Source organism: Rousettus aegyptiacus, unplaced genomic scaffold (genome assembly GCF_014176215.1).
Source record: "Rousettus aegyptiacus isolate mRouAeg1 unplaced genomic scaffold, mRouAeg1.p scaffold_m13_p_14, whole genome shotgun sequence".
Lineage (NCBI taxonomy): Eukaryota > Metazoa > Chordata > Mammalia > Chiroptera > Pteropodidae > Rousettus > Rousettus aegyptiacus.
In genome coordinates this window covers 52,856,960-52,878,616 of record NW_023416289.1, presented here as the reverse complement: position 1 = coordinate 52,878,616, position 21,657 = coordinate 52,856,960, and the positions used below count along the sequence as shown (strand labels likewise).

The 21,657-nt window shown below is 54.7% G+C and overlaps 1 protein-coding gene across 11 annotated transcripts in view; it reads right to left on the bottom strand.

Annotated features, from left to right (window-relative positions):
• The window catches only part of NTRK3 (neurotrophic receptor tyrosine kinase 3), a 426,694-nt gene that overhangs the window by 205,785 nt on the left and 199,252 nt on the right, over positions 1–21,657 (bottom strand). For 9 of the 11 annotated variants that reach the window (XR_004954339.1, XM_036231977.1, XM_036231978.1 and 6 more), the window contains 8 exons: positions 20,462–20,530; positions 12,468–12,625; positions 11,596–11,738; positions 11,006–11,147; positions 10,284–10,580; positions 3,400–3,423; positions 1,949–2,013; positions 1,067–1,169 (listed from right to left, as the gene is read on the bottom strand). Coding sequence is in view for 10 of the 11 variants with exons in the window: in XM_036231977.1 (XP_036087870.1) it covers positions 1,067–1,169; positions 1,949–2,013; positions 3,400–3,423; positions 10,284–10,580; positions 11,006–11,147; positions 11,596–11,738; positions 12,468–12,625; positions 20,462–20,530 (1,001 nt within the window). In the remaining variant the exon portion in view is untranslated. The remainder of the gene's footprint in view (positions 1–1,066; positions 1,170–1,948; positions 2,014–3,399; positions 3,424–10,283; positions 10,581–11,005; positions 11,148–11,595; positions 11,739–12,467; positions 12,626–20,461; positions 20,531–21,657) is intronic. The other 2 variants (XM_036231982.1, XM_036231983.1) reach the window with 1 other exon arrangement.

The following is a 21,657-nucleotide window of genomic DNA, read 5'->3' as shown; positions in this document are numbered from 1 at the left end:
CTGTATTTTGGTGTTCTGCACTTTCAGAGGAGTCACAAAATCTTTTGAGAATAAAATAAAAGCTATGTACCGGTTCCACTGTGAACTCCTTACTCCGACCCCAGGTACCAACACTCACACACTTGCATTAAGTCTGGGGGACCACTGTCCCTGTGAATCTCACGCGCACACTGTCCTTCCGTCCCTGAGCCTCAAGGTCAGGACACTCACCACAGATACCAGTCATGTGTACAAGCCATAGCAACTGATCTTCCTGGATCCCATCATCTCACGAGACCCCGACCTGAATCCCAGCTCAGCCACCTGGTGGCGTCGCCCTAATGCCAACCAGCTGGACGTCTGTCCTGACATTCACGTTCCTGTCTGGGAACTGGTACCCAGCCTCCCTCGAGCCTCCTGGTCGGAGCCATCCCCGGGACCAGGCGGATGACGCTAACTCACCGTTCAACCCCCTCCGCGCCACTCGTCTCGCCTGCGCCTCGGTGCAGAGCCGCGCCCCACACCGCGCCCCGGCCGCACGGGGGGCCGAGGCTGCTCTGAGAAGCTGGCCCGCACTCAGCAGTCACGCTGCTCTGGGCACCTGTTCTGGGGCTCTGTGCGGAGCTACGTGGGGAGACCCCACTGCACGGGCAACTTCTCAGCGCTGAGTCCACCCTACGTCCTCCTAGCTTAGCACCTTCTCGTCTCAACTCCACGATGGCTGCAGCGAGGAGCAAACCAAGCCACTCAAATAAAGAGCCCCGTCGCCCACCAATGATGAAGAGAAACTTAGGTCCTCTTCCTTTGCCCTCAAACCCAACCGCCTTCCCAGATTCTGCTCCCTGCACCAGCCCAGGTAAGCAGTGTTTTCAGTAGTCACAGCAAAACCGGATGCTCACAGCTTGGTCTCTGCAGATACCACAAGTTCAATCCATCATTACCAATAACGAAGGTGCGGCGGGAGCAGGGCCACCTCCGCCGAATACCGGGGCCCTCTCAGAGAGCCAAGGGAGAGGAGAAATGCATCCTGTGATTAAAAGGAGCCGCGTCCCCCCACGAGAGCCTCGCCAATGAAAATCCCACTTACCTTTCATTCCAAATTTGGACCGTCGACCGTACTTGTTGATCATGATAAAGAGAACCACCAACAAGACACAGGCAAAGGCAGCGAGCCCGACGGCAATGGATACCTGTGAGGGCCCGAAAGCGGAGTCAGGACAGTCACCGGCCACCCAAGCGCCCTCCGCAGTGACACGTGTGCCCAAACGAGAACATCCTGTCGCAGCGCCAGCCGCGGCACCCCCAGAACTCTGCCACTGCGTAAAGTCTTTAGAAGAGGTGATTTATGAGACCCTGAGAATAGCGAAATAATAAATTGCACGACTTGATCTGAGAAAGTTCCACAACTCAGTGTCTAAGCCCCTCGCATCTGGGGGCCAGCCAGAGAGGCAAGAAAAAGCCGAGCCAGGCTTCTGTCTCTTGTTTTGTTGCTGTTTCAATTAGCAAGCAAACTCCGCATGTTCATATTGAAATTATTTACCTAATATTCTCATGCAGGAAATTTCCGGAGATCTGGACTTGAAAAAGACCCCTTTCCTCTCCTCCCCCAAGAAATCCCAGACTCTGACAGTCTGGCAGGTGAAGCACTTGACACCCCCGCCCCCCACCCCAGGGAGATGCTCTGGGCAGCTGGGAGCAGCCCCTTCAAGTCTGGCCCGGTCAGGCTCCTGAGAGAGCTGGGATTTTCGAACTGTGCTCTTCCGAGCCCCAGGGCTTGGAGCAGATCCTCAAAGACTTCCTCAAACAATGAATTATTCTCACCAAACAAGGAAGGCTCCAGCAAAGAGAGCACCCCTCACCGCTCCCTCCTGCCAAAAGCACCCGGGTTCCAGGTCCCGTGGTATTTGGGGAAGTGAGCTACTCAAGGGAAGCCTGAGGGTGACCTCCTCTTAACCAAGCAGTGACTCACCCCAAAAGTGTCTTCCTCTGGTTTGTGGGTCACAGTGATAGGAGGTGTGGGGCTCACTTCGTAGACTGAAAACCAAACAGAAAAGGAGATTAGTTTACTGGCCGGGTCAAGCCCTGTGCCAGTCCCCAAACTCCCACAGTCCCTTGAGGGACCTGCTGGAGAACACCCCCTTGAAGCCAGACTCCTCCTGCCTGACCTCCCCAGACTTTGCAGGGGTCCCCAGAGACCAGGTCCCCTGTCTGGCCACTTGGCTGGTACTGACAGCTTAAGGGCAAGCTCCATGAGCAATAAAGGACCTTCACTCCCACTCTCGTGCCCCCAAAGTAAATAATGTCACCTGAGCAACATGGGCCATAAGCTGCTGCATTTAAAAAAAAAAAAAAATGGTTTGGGAGGCGAGCCAGGGTCTGAATTCGGCACATTCTGTCAGTGATGGCAGCTGCTGCTGACAGCCAGCCATTCTCTGTGGCCCCAGGCTCACCCTCTCCTCACCCTCCACCGTTCCCCCTTCCGTCCTCGGCAAGGCCTGTGGCGCCACCAACAACCCACTGTCCGTCCCCCTAACGCGGACTTCAGAACACAGTGGCAGCACAGGTTAGGCAGCAAGCGCGCCCCCCAGCAAGCCTGGATGGGAGGCCAGGCGGCAGTGTGTCCTCCATCCAGCACCGCCTCCTTGGCGAGAGACGGTCCCAATCTGGAATTCTCTGGAGGGATGTTCTGTGAGATGGCAGGTCCTCTAGGACCGAGGACAAATAAAGAATCACAGATGATGTCTGCATCAGTGCCAAACGGCATGGGGTGCCCTAAACGGCACTGTCTACTACCTCAGGCCACACAGGGCAGAAATGGCAAGACTCCTGCTGGTGCTGTCCCAGGGGGAGGAGGGGACAAGGAAAGAATACGGCCTTCCCAACAGCCCGTGAGCAGACCACCAAGGCCTTTAGGGCCGTCTAGGCCTGGCTCCAAATCACGTATGAACTGAGCCTCCAAAATCCCATGGGGGACACAGCAGCCCGGGAGCGACCTCGTCAGCCGCAGCTCTACGGGGTGGGTCTCGGCCACGTTCTGGGGCCCTGAGGCGGGTGGGAAACACTAACAGGTTTAGAGGCTCCACGTTCCCTCCGCAAGAGCCAGGACAATCGGCAAGGGTCTGTGTCGCAGGCACGAGCAGTCCCGCGTCCTTTCCACCCAGGCAGGGGACTGGCAACGCGGCCGGACCTCAGAAAGCCCCCTGGGGAAACTGAGGCACCAAGCAGCGGCCCGAGAGGTGCGGGCTTAGAGCAGCCCAGGAAGTATTTCTACTCTCCGCTTCCCTTTCACAGTTCACTCAGACGCTCTCGGCTGCCATGGGTCTGGGGACGCTGGTGGATCAGGAAAGAGGACTACCTGGATTTGATAGTTACCAAAAAGTATCAATAAATCAGCTTCAAAGCAAAGTAGAGCAGACTTACTAGAGACAAAGTTATCCGTGCTCTCTGCAAAAAAGATAAACAGATTATTAACAAATGTGATGAAATGCAGAACAGACACACTGTCTTCCTATAGTATGACCTCTCCCACTCACCCTGACCCCACGACACCCCAGCGGCTGAGAACGAAAATCCTGGGCCTGTCGCCCTCCCCCGCACCCCACTACCACTTTGGAGCTGGTCTTCTGAGTGGAGAAGGAGTAAGAGATAAAGTTCCCAGTTTCAAAGGAGGTGGCCCAGCCCACCTGGGGTCTAGAAATCAACAATCGAGGATTACGTCTAAGGCACAATGTCGCCGTCCTCCCTCTGCCGGGAACCCAGAGTGAGTGCTAGGGACGTCAGTGGTACATTAGAGCCAAGAAGAAATGCTGCAGGGTGAGCTCCCCTGGATCCCTCTGGAAAATGCCAGCTATGACTTCAAGATAAAGTTCTTCAAGTCAGCGCAGAGTTTAACCCAGTAGTTCACTGAGATGGGCTTGAGAATCCTTCCAGAACCTGCCCAGCCCCAGACGCAGCTGCGTTACCTGCTCTTTGGCCTCCGACAAAGGGTCACTAGTAACGAAAGCTCACCCTTGCTCAGCTTCAACTGCGAGCCAGGGGCTGTGCTAAATGCTTTCTGTGACGTATCACTCAATCCGTCTAACCATCCTAGGAGGTAGGTGGCATTATCCCCATTTAACAGATACAGAAACAGGCTTATAGAGATTTGGTAACTCATGAGATCTCACTCATCTAAGAAGGGGCTCGAATCTGAGTCTGGGCTCTTCGCCACTGTGCCAGAGATTCTCGAACCCCAGTGTACAACGGAGCCATCCAGGGCGAACACTACCATTCTTCCATAAAAGAAACGAGGGCTCCTGGGAGAAGTACATAATTTCAGGGCTGCGGCACAGAAAGTACAAGATGTGTCTGGAACATTCTGTGGTACTAGAAAGTAAAAAAAAGTGCTCAAAAATTAATGGGAGCACGGAGAAAGGACACGGGGGCCCACGTGAAGGGGTTTCCAATGGCCAGATCTGGGACAATATGAACAGCGAAACAAATGGCAATCATGGATCGTTATAGGCCGAATTGTATCTGCTCGAAATTTATATGTTGAAGTCCTAACCCCTAGTACTTCAGACTATAACGGCATTTGGAGATAGAGTCTTTCTTTGACGGGGTGATTAAGTGAAAACGGGGTCATCGGGGTGGGCGCTCATCCAACATGCCCGGTGTCCTTATATCAAGAAGAGAGTGGAGAGTAGGACCTAGACACGCACCGAGGGACGACCGTGCGAGGACACGGGAAGCAGCCGTCAGCCGGCCAAGGGGAGAGGCCTCGGGAGGAACCGAACCTGCCAGCACCTCGATCTTGGACTCCTGACCTCCAGAATGGCGAGAAAATAAATGTCTGTTGTTTAAATCACCCAGTCTCTGATACGTCCTTATGGCAGCCCTAGCAAACTAATACATGGATTACAAACCACAGGACAAAATAAATATCCACGACTCCGTACCAAGATAAAATAAATAACTGAATAAAGAAGTGAGAAGGAAGAAAAAGCTCTCCCTTACAGTAGAATTCCAATTAATAAATGTAGAAGAAATGACAGAAATACCACAGTAGTAGCTATTTCAGGCAAGAATCATCGATGAATGCTAAAACGGATGTGTGGAAAGGTGATAAGAAACAAACTTTCAAAATACTATCTTTACTAATTACAAAAGAGAAAACAGTCACTTTGCAATGGAGAATCCTGCCTGATTCCGTCTTGGCCAAGTAATAAAGTTAACGTCGCCAGGAATAAGATGGACAGACGGCACACGCCCCTGACAGGACACACGGAAAGGGCGAGCATCACTTCTGTGCCGTTCTTGCCAAAAACGCGCAACTGACGTTTAGTTGTGAGAAAACGTAAGGGAAACCCAGATTGCAGGGCAGTCGAGAAAACCACCAGCGAGCATCCTTCAAATGCACACCGATCGTGAAAGACAAGGAAAGACTGAGGGACGGCCCCAGATTTGAAGAGAATAGAGCGACATGGCAACTAAGTGCAGTAAGCAATCCTGGACTGGAGCCCAGGGAGGAGGAGGACGGCAGGGGGACCACCGGCGAGACGTGACAGGGCCCGCGGAGGCACTAGCAGCGTCGAGCCCCTGGACTGCGGCCGTGCGCGACAGTAACATGGGGGAGGCAAGATAAGGGGCAGAAGGAAGTTCCTTGGGCTACTTTGTAAATTTTTTTTTTGGCTTCATCTCAAACTACTGCAAAAAGGAAAGTTAAAAATCTTTTTTAAAAGTTGTTTAAAGCAACGCCGATGATTGGTCCTCCCCGCGGAGCTTCTGACTCAGGTCTGGGGAGGGTCCTGAGAATCTGCCACATCCCTATAGGTGTCCGGTGGATGCCACTGGTCCCTTAGGGAACCACGGCATTGTACGGTGCACCCTCCGGCCACACCTTCTCGCACCCTGAATGATAAGAATGGCTCATTCACTCGTTCATTCGTCATTTATTCCTTCTTTGTGGGTTCCGTGTGTCCCAGGCCCCCGCTAAGCCCTCAGTCATTGTCACAACGCCTCCATTAACTACACACAAGCTAACATTCTTCTCTCAGTACCTGGGAAACGATGCTTTCTGTGAAGGAGTCCTTCCGAGAAAATCCTGGGTACAGTGAGCACTGACAAGAGGTCGCTTGTTGTTGTAATTTTGTGTTGTCTTGGGAAACAGCAATAGAGTTTTGTCCCAATTCCTGAGGGTGTCCTACATGCCACCACATTCTTCTAAACTACAGGTGGCTGAAGGCCTGATTTGGGGGAGAATGGAGGAGAGGGGGGGGTCTAGTCTTGACTTCAGAGCCTGAGAAAAGGGAGGGGCCAGATCACCTGTCATTTCACCCTGATCTGCATGTTCTGAGAAGGCTCCCGTGCCTCGGAGAACGCTCTCACGTCAGCAGCCTGTGCGTGAATGCTTTGCTCCTCTGCCGGAGCCTGGACACCTCCCTACAGCATGTGAGCTGCGGATGAGGAGGTGTCCCGGCTGCGCTGTAAGAGGATGGGTCCCAGGAATCACCCTCACCCCGGACCCCCACCAGCAGGCTGGGAGGACGGCCTGACCAGTGTGCCGAGGCACCATCTGAATGCAGTGGGGGCTGGGGGGTGGACGCAATGCACATGTCTCTGCCAGTCCCAAAACTGCCCAAGAAGGGCCCTGTGGGAAAGCCGGTGGGGTCCAGAGAAGGGAGAAGAGAGGGCAGTGGCCTGTGTCCAGGGAGAGAGAGACATCCTGAGGGGCAATGAGAAAAGATGCCCTGGCTCTGGACGTGAGGAGGGAGAAGGGAGGCTGCGCCAGGCACCGCGAGCATCGCTGGTCCACCCGGCCGCCCATTCCACTCAGCCGCGTCCACACACAGGGAAAGAGACGCGGGCCCTTCTCTCCCCGGCACCGGCAGCTGGGGCCACACTCTGCTCTCAACAAGCTTCTTCAGGGAAGCTAACCAGCCTTGCCGCCGCCGAGACATGCGGGCAGCGGGTTCTCCCACCGTCTGCTCCAAGGCCCCAAGGGAATTCCGGTTTCTGCTGCTCTAAAATCAGGATGAAGGGACTTCCTGGCCAAGCGAACAATGAGGATTTGAGAGTGATGGCAGTCTCACATTCCTAAACACTGCCAAGTTTTCCCAGACATTTGCACGCGCGCATGCGTGCACACACACACACACGCACACTGAGCCTTCCAGAGCTTCTCTGGAAATGGAGACGGCAACCCTGGTATTTGTACTGCAGTTTACAGAAAGCTTTTCTAGAACATTTTCATTACAACGTCCTGCCCTGAGGAAGCCCTTACTGATGGATGCCTCTGTGTTCGCAGGTTGCTCCACTAAATATATTCATTCTAATTAAATCTCTCCCATGAGTCTCCAGGCCCTGACCAGCCAGGAGAAGGGACCCTCATCTTCAGACCTCTTTTCCCCAAAAAACAGATCCCCCATCAGATGCCTTCGAGTGGTAATCCTGGGCTTACTCTGTGTCAGGCACTGTTGTAAACACTCCACGTGGATTACTCCACGTATGTGAATTAATCTTCAGCACAGCCTCTGAGGAAGAAGTGGGGGGCTGAGTAACTATCTTCAGATCACGGAGCTGACGAGTAACTGAGCAAGAATGAGAACGCCAGCAATGTGGCTCCATGACCATAAGCCCAGACGAACCCGCCTGAAGACCTTGTCAGACCTTACTAGCGTACCCCGAGAATGACTGCTGTAGGACTCTGAAACTCACGGCATCTCTCCCTCCCGAGATGCCCGCGGCTGGCGAGCCCTGCCTCTGGCCAGACGCAGTGCTAAGCACTTGGCACACTTCATGTAACCCTCACGGCAACTCAGGCAGAAGCTGTTACCCTCCCCATTTCACAGATGAAGCAAGGAAGGCACAGAGCAGTGATTGTCCTTCTTTGCGTGCCCACCATGACCTAAGCCCCATTCGAGAAGCCCGGGCCACCTGCCTGGTAGGGCCACAGATGGCATTTGTGACTCAGTCATGTCTGAGTTCGGACTCTTGCTTTTAATGTCTCTGCTTTGCTGCCTGGAAGCCGGAGAGGGGCACGCAGGATAAACATGATGTCCCTCCACCCCCACGGCATGAGAAGAGCAGGCATCCACAGCCGCCTTTGAAGCCAGAGCTCAGCAGGTGTGAGGTTTATTGCCTGCTCCCCTAGATAATTTACTCTCCTGAACATTTAGCCATTTTGTCACTTGACGAAACTGGTCCATCTTTTCCCTGTCATTGCCTTTTTATCATCCACTGATTCCTTTAAGCTCATAAAACAAGCCAGCCTACGCGCGGGGTGGCCTTGGCAGAGTGCAGATGGGTCTGAGACAACGACTTCAGATGAGCTCTGTGACTCCGTCCTCCCTACTGCCTCCTGGGGCCAGAGTCCACCAAATGCCAAGGCGGCAGGTCACAAACCGTGGAGCATCCAAGTCACCTAGGGGGCTTGTTAAAACACTGACTGAAAGGCCCCGCCCCAGAGTTTCTCATCTGGTAGGTGTGGGTGGAGCTCGAGAATTGAGGAGTCGGAAAAGAAAGACGATGCTGACGCTGCGGGTGTGGGGACCACCCCCTCGGAGCCACTGGCCTGAAGCGAGGGGTCAGGCGGCAGGGATTCCAGGGACCATAAGAAGGGGCCGCTGCGTCTCCTGGGGACAGAGGCCATGTCTGTGTGGCTGGGAGGGTACAGGGAACTGCTTCCCTCCCAAGGAGAGGGAGGGCAAAGGAAAAGACGAGCCCGCCACACCATCCCACAGCCCGGGACGCCCCGCGGGGGTGGGGCCCGCGTGGCTTGTCCCTATCCTAGCCGCCCCCCAACACCACAAGCGTGGCCTGAGGGGCTTCACGCCTCGCCCACCAGGAGCGCAGACTGTCCGCTTTGAACAGAATTCATTCTCTGGCCGCGAGATGGGCACAGGCAGGGTACGGGGCCGCCCTGGCCCTTATGCCAAGGCCTGCCCCAACTTCGTGGCCCACGAGAGCAGAGTATCTCCGCTTCTGAAAGCCACTGCCACCACAGTGTGGGCCGGACGCTCTGTCTCCCGTTAAGGAGCCCCGCAGGATGGCAACGAGAAGCGCCCTGCAACCGTTCACTGAGCAAATTGGGATGATGCTGGAAACGGACCCAACGATCTCGCAAGGGCCTCAAACACCAGCGCGTCTTGACCCTCTCCTGAGCTACGGCTCCGTCCTCCCCGGATTTCAGTGGCAGGAACTACGCTTCCCACGCAGGCTCATTTCTCCCAAGTTTCACTCGCAGAGCCTCTAGTGCAAGTCCGCTTGCACTAAGATCCCTGAGGCCTCCCAGAACGGCCCCCCTGGATCTCTGTGGGCCGTGAAGTCACGTGAGCAGATGCCGCACAGCGCTGGCTCTTGCTGCCCACTCTGTGCGTGTGACATCAGTCTTTACACTTGCCTTCATCTCATCAGAACCCCCCATTTCTGGAAGTTAAAGGCCAAGAGGTCACCCAGCCTGTTCCCGGCAGAAATCACCAAGGTCGTCAAAGACACCTGGCATCACTGACAGAGACTTGTCAATTGCTGAACCCACCAAGAGAGGCCACGACCACTACCCCCAAACTCTGGGTGTTTCTTCTCTTCCAGCTCCAGGAAGGTATGTGAAATGCTCTAGCCCACAAAGAGAAAGACGGAATCACCTCCCAAACAGTCACGCAAAGTTCTTCCATTACTTCAGCGACCCTGGTCCACTTGACCGTAATCAGCTCCATCACAGGCCGACGACATGAGGCCGCCCCCATCGACTCGCCCCGGGACAAAGAAGAAGGGAGCCGCACATCGACTCAGAGGATGGGACTCTGACCAAGCCCGCTTACACTGTGCAGCAAACAAAAGAGGGTCAGCTCCCTCGCCTGTAAAACGCGGAGCTGAAATGGGGAGACCCCGCAGCCCCTTGCAATGGGAGGCGATCGGACCATTGCCATGTGCCCAAGCCTGTGGCACATGCCTTATATACCGTAAGTCATTTAAAGGCTGCAGTGTGATCATGACCACTTCCCAGAGGAGGGAACTGAGGCTCCAGAAAGCAAACTTTCGTGCCCAGAGTGTCCCCACAGAGAAAGGCCTGGCCACGATGCTCGGCCGCTCCTGTCCAGGTCCCAAGCGCCCGCTCTCTCTCCTGCACGCCTGTGTGCATTTCTCAGGGGGCGGTGCCAGGGCGGCTCTTGGAAAACAGAGGCTTTATGTAGTTTACGCAGCATGCTGGGGGTGGCTGGTGTCCCCACGTGTCTGGTTGCCCATGGTAACTATTAGGGTTGATGCTGCCTCTCCTCCCAAGCTGCCACGCCCACCCCCCAGCTCCTGGAAGGAGTCAGTGCCCTCACCCGGAAAGGGCTCCTTGAGGAAGTGGCCGTTGATGGTCTGGTTGGCTGTGCCCAGCGGGTTCCTGGCGATGAGGGTGTAGTTGCCGTTGTTGTAGTGGGTGGGCTTGTTGAAGAGCAGGCAGCCCTCGGAGACCTCGCCCTCCTGGTAGTACTCCACCCGGATGATCCTGGACTCGCGCAGGGGCTGCCCGTTGTGCAGCCAGTGCAGCGTGGGCGGCGGGTTGCCCCGCACCACGAACTCGATGCAGTGCTCCAGGCGCAGCTCCGGCTCCTCCAGGCTCACCACGCGCGGGGGGTCTGCGGGGGACAGGCCGCTAAAGCCTGGTGCGCGGAGGCCCGGGGCCTGAAGCCGCCTTCCAGGAACCGCCACAGGAACCCCAGTTCTTCCCACCAGCTCTGCAAAGCCTGAGGGAATCAGGGGTGCCTCCCAATCACCTCCCCAAAAGAGGGGAAGAGATGTCTGCCTGCACCCGACACCCTGGATCCATCACGGCTGGAGGCCGCCCAGGGGTGTAACAAGAGGCAGAGCTGGGGCAAACGGGGAGAGCCCTGAGGGCATCCATCCCTGAGTGGAGAGATGCCTTCTATGAGGGACGGGGCGCCCCTTCTGGGGCTCCCAGCCCGGGACTGACTGCCTCGGTCCTGCCCGACAGGTCTCCCTGCCCCTCCCACGGGGGCGTCCCCGCGGGCCACTGCCGGCCCCCGCAACGGCGCCCACTCACAGTGGACGGTGAGGGCGACGCTGGCGTTGCTCATGCCCACCACGTTCTCTGCGATGCACGTCAGCGTGAAGCCGTTGTCCTCACTCGTCACGTTCACCAGCGTCAGGTTGATGGCATGTACGTTGGTCCAGTTCAGATTCGTCTAAAACCCCAACAGAAAGAAAACAATCAAAGGTTCCTGCACGGGCGACTGTCGCCTAACCCCACAGAGCTTCGGGAAGCAAAAGGAAAGCAGAGCAGAAGGGGGCGGAGGCCTTTCCGGGGGAAGCGCGCTGGCCACGGGCCAGGCCCTGTCCAGTCGAGAGCGCAGGCCATGCTCACGTGCCCCCGCCGAGGACAGCGGCGGCACGACACCCACTTTACAGGTGCGGAGACTAAGAGACAGAGAGGTTTCCTAGCACGTTTAGGATCAAGCCGGCTAGAAAGCACTGTAGCTGGATGGGACGCGTTTCTTCCTGGAGAGTCAGGACCACAGACTTTCTGTCTTCTTCCTTTTCTCGTCTCCTGCTTCTGTTTATGATTTAGCTCATTAAGACTCGGAGGCGATAGGTCCCAGGCCTCCTGACGGGGCCCGAGCTGAGGACACCCACCTGGTGGGTGTTGATGGACTGCAGGCCAGAGACGATCCAGTCCACATCGGGCAAGGGAGATCCAGAGCCATTGCAAGTGATGACGGCATTGTCGCCCTCTCGTACAGTCAGGTTGACGTGGCTCACGCTGATCTCGGGAAGGTCTGAGCGAAAGGGCAGAGCGGGGGGAAAGGTAAGCACACCCTAGCAAACCCTCGGCCACAGGGTCGATGGTGGCACTTCTTGCTTTGCCCAGTAACAACGCCAACACCACCTGCCTGAGCTCTCAGAAGGCGCCCAAGGCCCTGAGGCGTCACACCACCTCCCAGGTAGACGTCAGAACTCAGAATTCCAGCCCCTGTGGCCGGAGCCTCCCATGCGGCATGGGGACGGCAGGGCAGCTGCCCACGGAACGCGGCTCTAGCGAGATGTCAGATGGCATCTCACACTTTGGTTCTCAAACCCCTGCTCTCCCTCAGGCTCCCTTGGGGAGTTTGCTACAAGCTCAGGTTTCTGGGACAGCCCCAGCCTCCTGATCTCGGATGTCCGTGGCTGGGCCCAGGAATCTGCTCTTCTGAAAGCACCTGAGATGCTCCTGACGTGGGGGGGTCCAGAGACCACACTGCAGGGCACCTGCCTTCAGCTCCAGCTGACAAGTAACTCCCAGGAGAAAGGCTGCGCCAGCCCCTTGCTGCGCTCCTGAAGCCGCCCCCCTCACGGCTGGCGGGCGAAGGGGCAGGGGTGGGCACGGAGGCAACGGGTGAGCTGGAGCTGCCCCCAAGGCCGAGGTCAAGGCCGGGAGGGCGTGGGAAAGGCGGGCCCCGGGCCGTCAGGCTGGCGTGCGGCACCAGCTCTGGGATCTGAGGGACCCCCCGGCCCTGCCCGGAGCTCACCGCACTGGCTGATGTTCATGCGGAAGAGCGGCAGCCGGGCGCCCCCGGCGCTGACGCAGTAGAGGTCCTGGCTGTTCAGCTGGGCCTCCCCCTGCTCCTGCCACAGCTGCATCCAGCGGATGTCGCAGCTGCAGTTGAAGAAGTTCTGCTCCAGCCTCCTGTGGGCGAGAGGAGAGGGACGGGAACCCCTGAAGCGAACACGGCCCAGCGCCCTCCCGGGGCTGCGAGAACGAGGGGCCCCCACCTGCTGTTCGGGGATTAAGGACAGAAGGGGTTCAGCAAGGCCTCGAAGGAAGTAAAAAATAATAATAATAAGTATAACTTTATTCATTTATTTAGTTTTTAAACCAATAAACGCATTTGAAAGAAAGAAATCCACTCCACTTAATTCATTTGACAAAGAGACCCTTTTAAATACGTCGGCTTGGGGGTGTTCCTCTTCTCGAAACCCTCCAATGGCTTCTTCCCTCCTCATCGGAAGTCAAAGTCAAAGGCCTAAAGGATCTGCACCGTTCTCCATCCCCTCTGGATTCATCTCCTACCCGGCCCGGCCCTCTTCCTCAGCCACGCTGACCTCGCCGGCTGTCGAGTTCGCCAAGGTCGCCGACCCGCCCCCGCCTCGAGGCCTTTGCTGCCGGCGGGGCTCTCACTCGCGCCGTCCCTGTTAGGCCGGCTCCCTCGCTTCGTTACGGAACCATGTGCTCTTCCCTGACCCCTGCGGAAAGCCACCACCAACCTGTCCTCGCACCGCCCAGTCCCGCGCCTATTTCCTTCTAGTATTTGTCCCTGGTCAGCATCGCTTGAAAAATGTATTTGCTTGCTTGTTTATTACTTGTCTCCCTCCCCTCTCCCCCAAAAAAATAAGCTCCACTGAAGTCAGAGACATTGTCCATTCAGTTCACTGCTGAATCCCCAGTACCTACCACTGCTCCTGCCATATAAATAAATACCCGTGGAATGAATAGGAGGGAGGGAGGGAGGGAGGGACATGCTCCCTAGGGAGTAGGAAGTTAGCTGTTTCCAGGATTTGCTCAAGGCCCATCTCGGAATCAGCTTTAGTTTATAATGTCAACAAAATCTTGAATAAGCACCTGTCCCACGTCTGGCTGTGGGCTGAGTGCTGTTGATGCGGAGATGAATAAGACAACCCCTCTTCTCTAGGAACACTTAGCTTGGTGAAGAGAAATGTCTGAGGGGGTAAGAGTCACGTTCAAGGCCTTCTTTCTCCACTAATTTTCCTTGTGACTTAGAGGGAGTCACCTCCCCTCTGGATGGGGTTATATCATTAGGGGGATAATGAAGGGCATTAGTTGAAATAAGGGCACCCGATAAATCCGAGTGCCTGGACAGTTAGGGAGGACATGACTCTCTTTCTAAGCAGTGAGGAGATGAATCTGTTGGTGCTCAGAAGGAGGGGTACTCGGGGACCTGCACTAAGACCCAGAATATTTTCGACAGCGGATAAACCCCAACCTAGCTGAGTGCGCACTCAAACTAGTCGGCTCTCAGGAAGAGTGAGGCCACTGTGGGAAATGCGTGTTCTCTAGCCAACAGGACAGCACACATAGAAGATGCAAGCCCCTGCAGGGCTCCCTGTGAGTCTGCGAGTTCCCGCGACTCTTCTCTGCTCACCGTGCTCTTTCAGGAAAAAAGAAGGGAACCGACCTTTGTTGAGCATCTTCTCAAGAAGATGCGACACTAGGAGACAGCCAGTATCGTCCCCATACAGAGGACGGACCCCTTCTCACGTTTGGAGGGGTTAAGTCCCGTGCCAAGGTCCCTCGGCTGCTGTGTGACAAAGCGGAGTCTGTTAGACTCCAAAACTCATGGGGTCGGAGCAGAGCTGGAGGGTAGGGAGAGAGAGGTGAGGTCTTAAAGGAGGAAAGGGAAGGATGGACTCCAAAAGCCTTGGAGGCGTTTGCCCTGCGGTTAAGGCAAGATGCCCCTGTGGCTGAGAAATGAGAGAAAGGGCAGACAGGAGAAAATGACAGAGAGAACATAAGATAAGCAAACGGGAACATCTGCCTCGCATTTACCGTGCGCCCAGCTCTGTGCTGAAAGCCTTAGCGCATCGCCCCACCCGACCCTGGCCACAGGAGGAAGCATGGGGAAGGGGACACCCGATGGCTTCCTCAGGAGACGCAGAAGGCCACGTTAGCTGCCCAGCATGTGTGGGGGAAGGGAGGCCTGAGCGGGGGGAGCAGCAGTTTGGGGCTGCGTGGGGAGACGGGCAGGCCTGTCGGAATGACACTGAGGGTCCAGATGCTTGACTGTGCAAACTGAACCAGGTCAGCCTGGTTTGTCCCAGCTGCTTACTTGACAAGATGTGGTCATCCATTATTAAGGAGTCGTAAAAATACAAACCAGACAAGTGAGGGGCCTGGCTGGGCTGCTCCGAGCCACAGGCAGGGACTTTATTCAGTCCCGCCTCTGGTCTGAGCCCAGCCCTGCTGCACATCCTGGCATCCCAGGGCCCCTGCACGGCAGACAGCACCCAAGTACCCAAGGCTGGCGGGAGAATTAGGCGGGGCACCTGGGACGGGCCTAGGACACCGCCGGGCACGGGCCTACTGACGGCTGTTTTGTTTCCTTCCACCCTCTTCCTCCAGGACCTGATCCAACAGAACGGATGCACCATGAGACCTAGTTCTTTGCTCCAATCCAGTCTTCTGGAAACTGCAAAAGGACCCCGAGTTATCCCTCCCACGCTCTGGACTTCCGTCCTAGAGGGCAGGGCGGACGCAGCAGAAAGCATTCTGAGAGTCGGGACAGCGGCACTGCAGCCACCCCACCGAGCGGACCCACCATCGCTGTCATCCTGACGTGCGGGGCGGGGGCAGAGCAGGGCGAGCCCTGGGTCCAAACGACACTTCCGTCCTCCCGGCAGATCAGGCTCTAGCAGAGGGGCCTTCGGCCAGGGCTGCGGGGCAGACTCGGGACCTCAAGTAGGGCGTTCCTGCTCCAGCAGCAATGCCGGGGGCCCCATGAGTAACAGAGCAGCTGCTTATCACACCCAGCCCCAACCCACGGCAGCCCGGGGCCTAATCACAGGGCCCTCGGGGGCTCCCGCAGGTGAACTCAGCCCCCTCTGGGCACGTGCACCAGACACCGTGCTGCACAGCCAAGGCCATGACGGGGTGTTCGGAAAACGTCGATTTGCCGCCGGTCATCACTCTGGTCTTCTTCCCCATTTTACAGCGTTAGTGCTATAGGGGGTAATCCTAAAGTTAGGCAGTGAAAATGGGGAAGGGACCCAGATCCGTTGTCCCAGAGAAAAGCTGCCCGAAGGGCCAAGTGACTGGCACAGGCCTCCTGGAGGCAAGAACGGTCTGACGGAGAAAAGGCACACTAAGGATCTGGCTTGAGCCAGCTGTGTCACCTCGGGCAAACACAGTGAACTGAACAGCGTTCCCCTCAAATGTGTGCACGTCCTCACCCCCAGGATCTGTGAATGAGACCTTACTTGGGAACAGAGTCTTTGCGGATATAATCACGTTAAGGATCTTTGGATGAGATCATTCTAAAGCCAATGACCGGTGTCCTTATAAACGAAAAGAGGGAGGGCCAAGGACAAAGAGACGGGAACGATGGCCACGTAGAGATGGAGGCAGGAGCTGCCGCCAGCCAAGAAACCCCAGGAGCCGCCAGGCGGGCAAAGGGAAGGAAGGGCTCTCCCTGAGCCTCTGAAGGCACCGCGGCCCAGCTAACACCAGCTGACAGACTTCTGGCCTCCAGAACGGAGACAGAGTCAGTTTCTATTGTTTTAAAGGCACCAAATTTGTGGTGATACATTAAGGCAGCCTTAGGAGACTAATGCACAAGTAACTTAATTCTCCAAGACTGTAACTTCTGTAAAATGGGGGTAACTGTGCTGGACCTTTCCTCTTCACAAAGTTATGAGAATTAGTGATATATGTTAATGTTTTTGTGAATTAAAAGGGGCTATAAAGAGGCCAGAGATTGATGACTGATGATTGATTGATTGATTGATTGATGTGATGAGGAGGAGGAGGAGGAGGGTGGCTGATGACTGATGATGAGGAGGAGGAGGAGGAGGGGGAGAAGGAGGAGGAGAATGACACCATTGTCCACGTGATCGTGGAGTGACCTCTCAGAGGGCTCTGAAAAGTGGTCACAGCCAGGACTGGGAGAAGGGAAATGCCAAGATCAGCTCAAACCCTTTCCCGATACTGAGTTAATATTTTACCAAGTCGATTAAATCTGCAAATTATACCAGAAGTAATTATCACTTTGCTTTAAGAAAATGAAATATTCCAATCTATTTTAATCATGTCTGCTCCGTGCGTGCAGGGTATGAAGAGAAGCCTGTTCAAGACACGCCGATGGTCCTCCGGGTATTTCTGAGTCTATGTCGTGTTCTGCCGGCTCCTGCCTTAGCCTAAATGATGTCATGGGATTCGGAATCCGGGCTTCTCTCCTTCCTCATTCATTCTCTGTCTCTAGGACAATCTCTGATTCTCGCTCTGATTCTGCTCTGTGAGGGAAAGCACCGCCCGACCTCCTCCAACCCGTGTCCCTGAGGCCCCGCGGACGCCTCCAGAGCCAGTCCGGAGCGACGCTTCCCGTCCTCTAGGAAGAGAAGCACAGCCCGGACTGGTGCGAGGCCGGGGGCCAGGCGCTCAGCCAGGACCGCAGCCCTCGCCACACAGACGACGGTGAGGAAGCAGCAAAGGACGTCTCGGCGCACGGCCGGGGCTCTGATATGCTCACGGGTTCGGAATTTTTCTCTTTGATTCCGCTCAGGGGAGCCACCATCTTGAGAGAGGCTTCTGGAAGGAGACGGTAGGCTGTGGGGTGTGTGGCTGAGTTGTAAAAGGAAAGAGCTCTGGTCTTTGGAAACGGCAGGCCTGGGTGCTGGTCACAATCACAACACAAATTCCCAGAGTTCCCACTCACGGCCACGTGATGCTGGACCAGCAGCTGACCTTGGCCGAGCCTCGCCCTCATCTGCAGCACTGGTTATAAGGATGCCTCCCTGGCGGGACTGTTCCAAGGATGAGACAGGATCTCGTGTATGTTGGGTGCTCAATACACACCTCTTCCTTCTCCTCTACTACCGGAAAATTAAATGCCCAGCTCTTCCTTGGGGGGCAGGGGAGCACCCCAGCAGCATTGGCGCCTACATCAAGAATCTTCCATCACGGGAGGCGCTGGCTGGGGTAAGCAGAGAACCTCAGCGACGAAACGCAATGTGCTAAGAAATCACGGAATGCCCTGGTTTGCCCTCTGTTCCCGCGGAATGTCGCTGGAGACTCACTCTTCTGGCTGCCAGGGCATACAGGGCTACCTCCCTCTGGCCTCTCCCCTAGGGCCAAAATCCTTTCTTCCTGGAAATCCCGACTCATCTCCACACTCTAGCCCACGGGCGACGTCGGGCAGACCCTGGCGGTCTGGATGGCTCGTGGCAGATGGCGCCACGTGGACTAATCAGGAAGTCGGACAAGAAAACACTGTCCCCTCTTCCATTTGCCAGCCATGGAGATCGTTTGGATTTTAATCACGGCCACAGCAAAGAGCCAACACGTGGCCCCTCCAGCCAAAAGATAAATTTTGCACTCTCAACATTAGATTCTTCCACAAAACACAGACCCCCTACTGGGTGATTGCTCCTTAGAGAGGGTGTCTTTATCTTCAAATATAATTTTTTTTCTTATTTAACAATATGACAGAAACAAAATGCTCTGTGGACGTGGTGGCTCACGCACTGACTTGCACCGGAGGCAACGTCTTCATTCCTCCATAAGTCACATCCAGCTCACAGGTGTATTGATCCCGGGCAAAAATAAATGCAGAATCCCATGATCCTCTGAGAGAAATCCGACATTTTTCTTTAAATATATATCCACAGAACAACTGTTTCTAAAACTCCACGAAACAGGTCAGCAGGGCAGCACACACTATTGATTTCGCATCCAGTGGTTTTTTTTAGAAGGAACACTGAAAGTTTTCCTAATAATTCAGCCGACTGCAGACCCCAGGTGTCCCCTGGAGAGATCTGTCCCTGGTCTCCCACAGGTGCAGGGACAGACGTTCCAGGAGAACCAGATGCAAGACTCCCAAAAAAGAGAGCCCCCAATTAGCTCCCTTACGGCAGGGCCCCTCATCAGTCCTAGGGCAGCGTAGGGAAGAACTGCAATCATGCACTTTTGAAAATTATGTTTAGAACAGCTCTTGGGATTAGAAACAGACGGAAAAAGCTGGGAGAGAGCTGAGCCCAGTGGCCCAGACCTTGAGTCCACATGCTATCGCTTAGTTAATGCGTGACCTTAAACAAGATACTGAACCTTGCCAAGTACCTCCGTGTCCCCAAAAGTGAAGTGATAGTAATATTCCCTACCTATACAATTGTTATGAGGATTAAATAAAATAACGAATAATTCAATAGATTCCCTGGCACAGAGTAAGATCTCAGACATGGTTTTAGCGTGATCTTAGCGGTCATGTTCATTTACCTCTAAGGCCTTTTCCACCTACAAAGAAGGGAACGAATACAAGCCATTGAGTATGACCGTCTGGCAGATGTCTGTGACACAGTCCAGTTTCTCAGTGTTTTATCAACAAGTAAATATATGTTTAGAATCCCCAAGGCTCAGGATGAGTTTTTATTGGTGCACATCTAGATCGCAGCCACATGCGACTGAAGAACTCTGATCGCCCTGCCTCTGGAGCCCATGCGAGAGGGGCCGCCCGTGGGAGGGGCGGCATCCTAAGAGAGGAAAGCGATCCACAGCCCTGTGGTCCCAAACTCGGCAGTTCTGTCGACGAGACAAGAGCTGCACTTTCCATCCCCGGAACGGCTTTTTTAAGCATCCCAGGGGCACCGAGGTCCACGAGGATGTGTAGGGTGTACAAGGCCATCATGGGGTGGCAGGCTACTGGGGGTAAACATCCCCCTCCCTGACCACCGGGTCGGAAAAGGGAGGGGTATGACTCATCCGCAAGCCCGGGTCTCACCGGGTGGAGGGAGAACAGGCTGAGAGGCCGACAGTACGGGCAGGGACCGAAGGCCATCGCCTCCTGGTAGAGGCAGCGAGGCAATCTGCACTCGGTGAATCTGGATCTGAGTCACCGAGGAAAAGGGAACACATGAGCGGTGTCTCTGGAACACTGGCTCCTCGCTCCGTCCATGCCTCAGTTCCTTTCCAATTTATCCCTTGACTTATTCCCTCAACATGACACGTTGTCCTTCATGCACAGAGATGACTCCGATGACTCACACATCAACATGAGTTATTTTCCAGCAGTGGTGATGAATTTCCACTCGTCCATCCAACATGTGTTTGCACAAAATGATTGGGGGATGGGGGGGGGTGCGCTGATCAGCCACAGAACATAGCGAGCCTGAGCAAGCCACAGGTGGATCGAATAAATACATGGCCTCGGTCCCTCTGGGATACCCATGCTCAAGCCAAACAGACTGACAGAAGAGCATGAGAGGTGGAAAAGACACACAATCTGTGGTCAGAGGCCTGGGTTCAAATCTTGGCTCTGCCAATCCCTAGCAACGCGATCTCAGCTGCATCTCACGTGACTTTCTGGGGCTCAGAACCCTCACCTCAAAGGGTAGAGACGGTTTATAATACCTACCTCCCTGACACCTGTGATGATGAATCTAAGTTCACGTAAATGAAAGCACGCCTGATAATCTATAAAATTATACGTTATTTACCATAAATTGATAAATGTCCTTTAGGATTATAAATATCAATTCTATAGTTACTAATTACCTACAGATCATGCTTAGGTCCTACTCAGGTCCTGCCTTCTAAGCTGCATCGTGCCCAGAAAGAGCATCAGAAATCGAGCGACAGGGTAGCTCACGCCCACTGAACGTGGTACGTCCCCCGACACCCAAACCCCAGGGGCCCCTTCAGGTCGCACCCGGCCTCAGGTGGCTCCACTGTTCACGCTTCACCCCACCCAGCCTCTACCACCGTTCCACGAGCTTGCACGGTCTTTGAAACCAAACTTACAATTCCCGGAGACTCAGCGTCTGGAAGAGCTGCCACGAGAGTGTGGTGAGCCGGTTACTCGACAGGTTTCTGCAAGACGGACAAACACAGGGGCGTTACAGGGCAGATCCGGCACAGGCGATGCCCCCGGCAGCACGCCGGGTCACGTCGCGGGAGCCTGGCCCCGTCGCCGCCCTTCTCCTTTGCTCCGCTCTGCTACCCATATACCGGCCAGCAGTTGAGGCCACAGATCAGGTTAGGAGGGAACTCCAAAGGCTCTTAAAGGGCAAAGTTTTGCAAATCAAAAAAAAAAAAAAGTTAAATTAAATTCTCTTGGTCGTTTTCCCATATCCTCTCGCCACAGTAAAAGTTCAGGGAGCCTTCGTGAAGCCACTTTGCCACTGGAGGACAGAAAGCACTCAGTGCACACCGGCCGACACTCAATTTTTATTATCATTATCGAGGTATAACTGGCATAGAATAAAGCTGTAACATATTTAAAGTATACATCTTGATGAGTTTGAAGATAGGTATATATCCATGAAACCGTCACCACGAACGATGCCATAAACTTAATCATCACCTCTAAAAGTTTCCTCCCTCTCTCTTTTTCTGTGAGATCTGAACATTTAACATAAGATAAACTCTCTGAACAAAGAAGGTATACAACACAGCCTTGTCAACCACGAGCCACGCTGTACTGCAGATCACTAGGACTCGCCCGCTTCCAACAAGCATCCTTAACATCCACACAAGTCAAAAGCTCTGCACGGTACCTCAAACGCCTCCAGCCAGTCCCTCCCCCACCAACGGTGACCATCCACGGTCAAGACATCGGCCTTCTGTTCACGCTTCTCTTCTCCTCCTAATGGCTATCTAATTGTTCTCCTCAGGATGCAGGGGTAAAGGGGTAGCCATTCGTCTTCTAAAGAGAAGGAGAAACACGCCCATAGTTATTATTTGGCCAGGCTCAACAAATAACCTCTGATGTGATCGCGGCTTTTAAAGGCGGCGGTGAGACACTGCTAGGATTGAAGCGGCACCCCGGGAAAAATGTACCCGTCTAGCGATGACGGCAATGGCGGTAAGGATTCCAAGCAGGTAGATATCTACACACACACACACACACACACACACACACACACACGTATTTGTGTCTATTAGACAAATAGGTAATAAATACAAACACAGACTCTTATTTATACACACGCCCATAT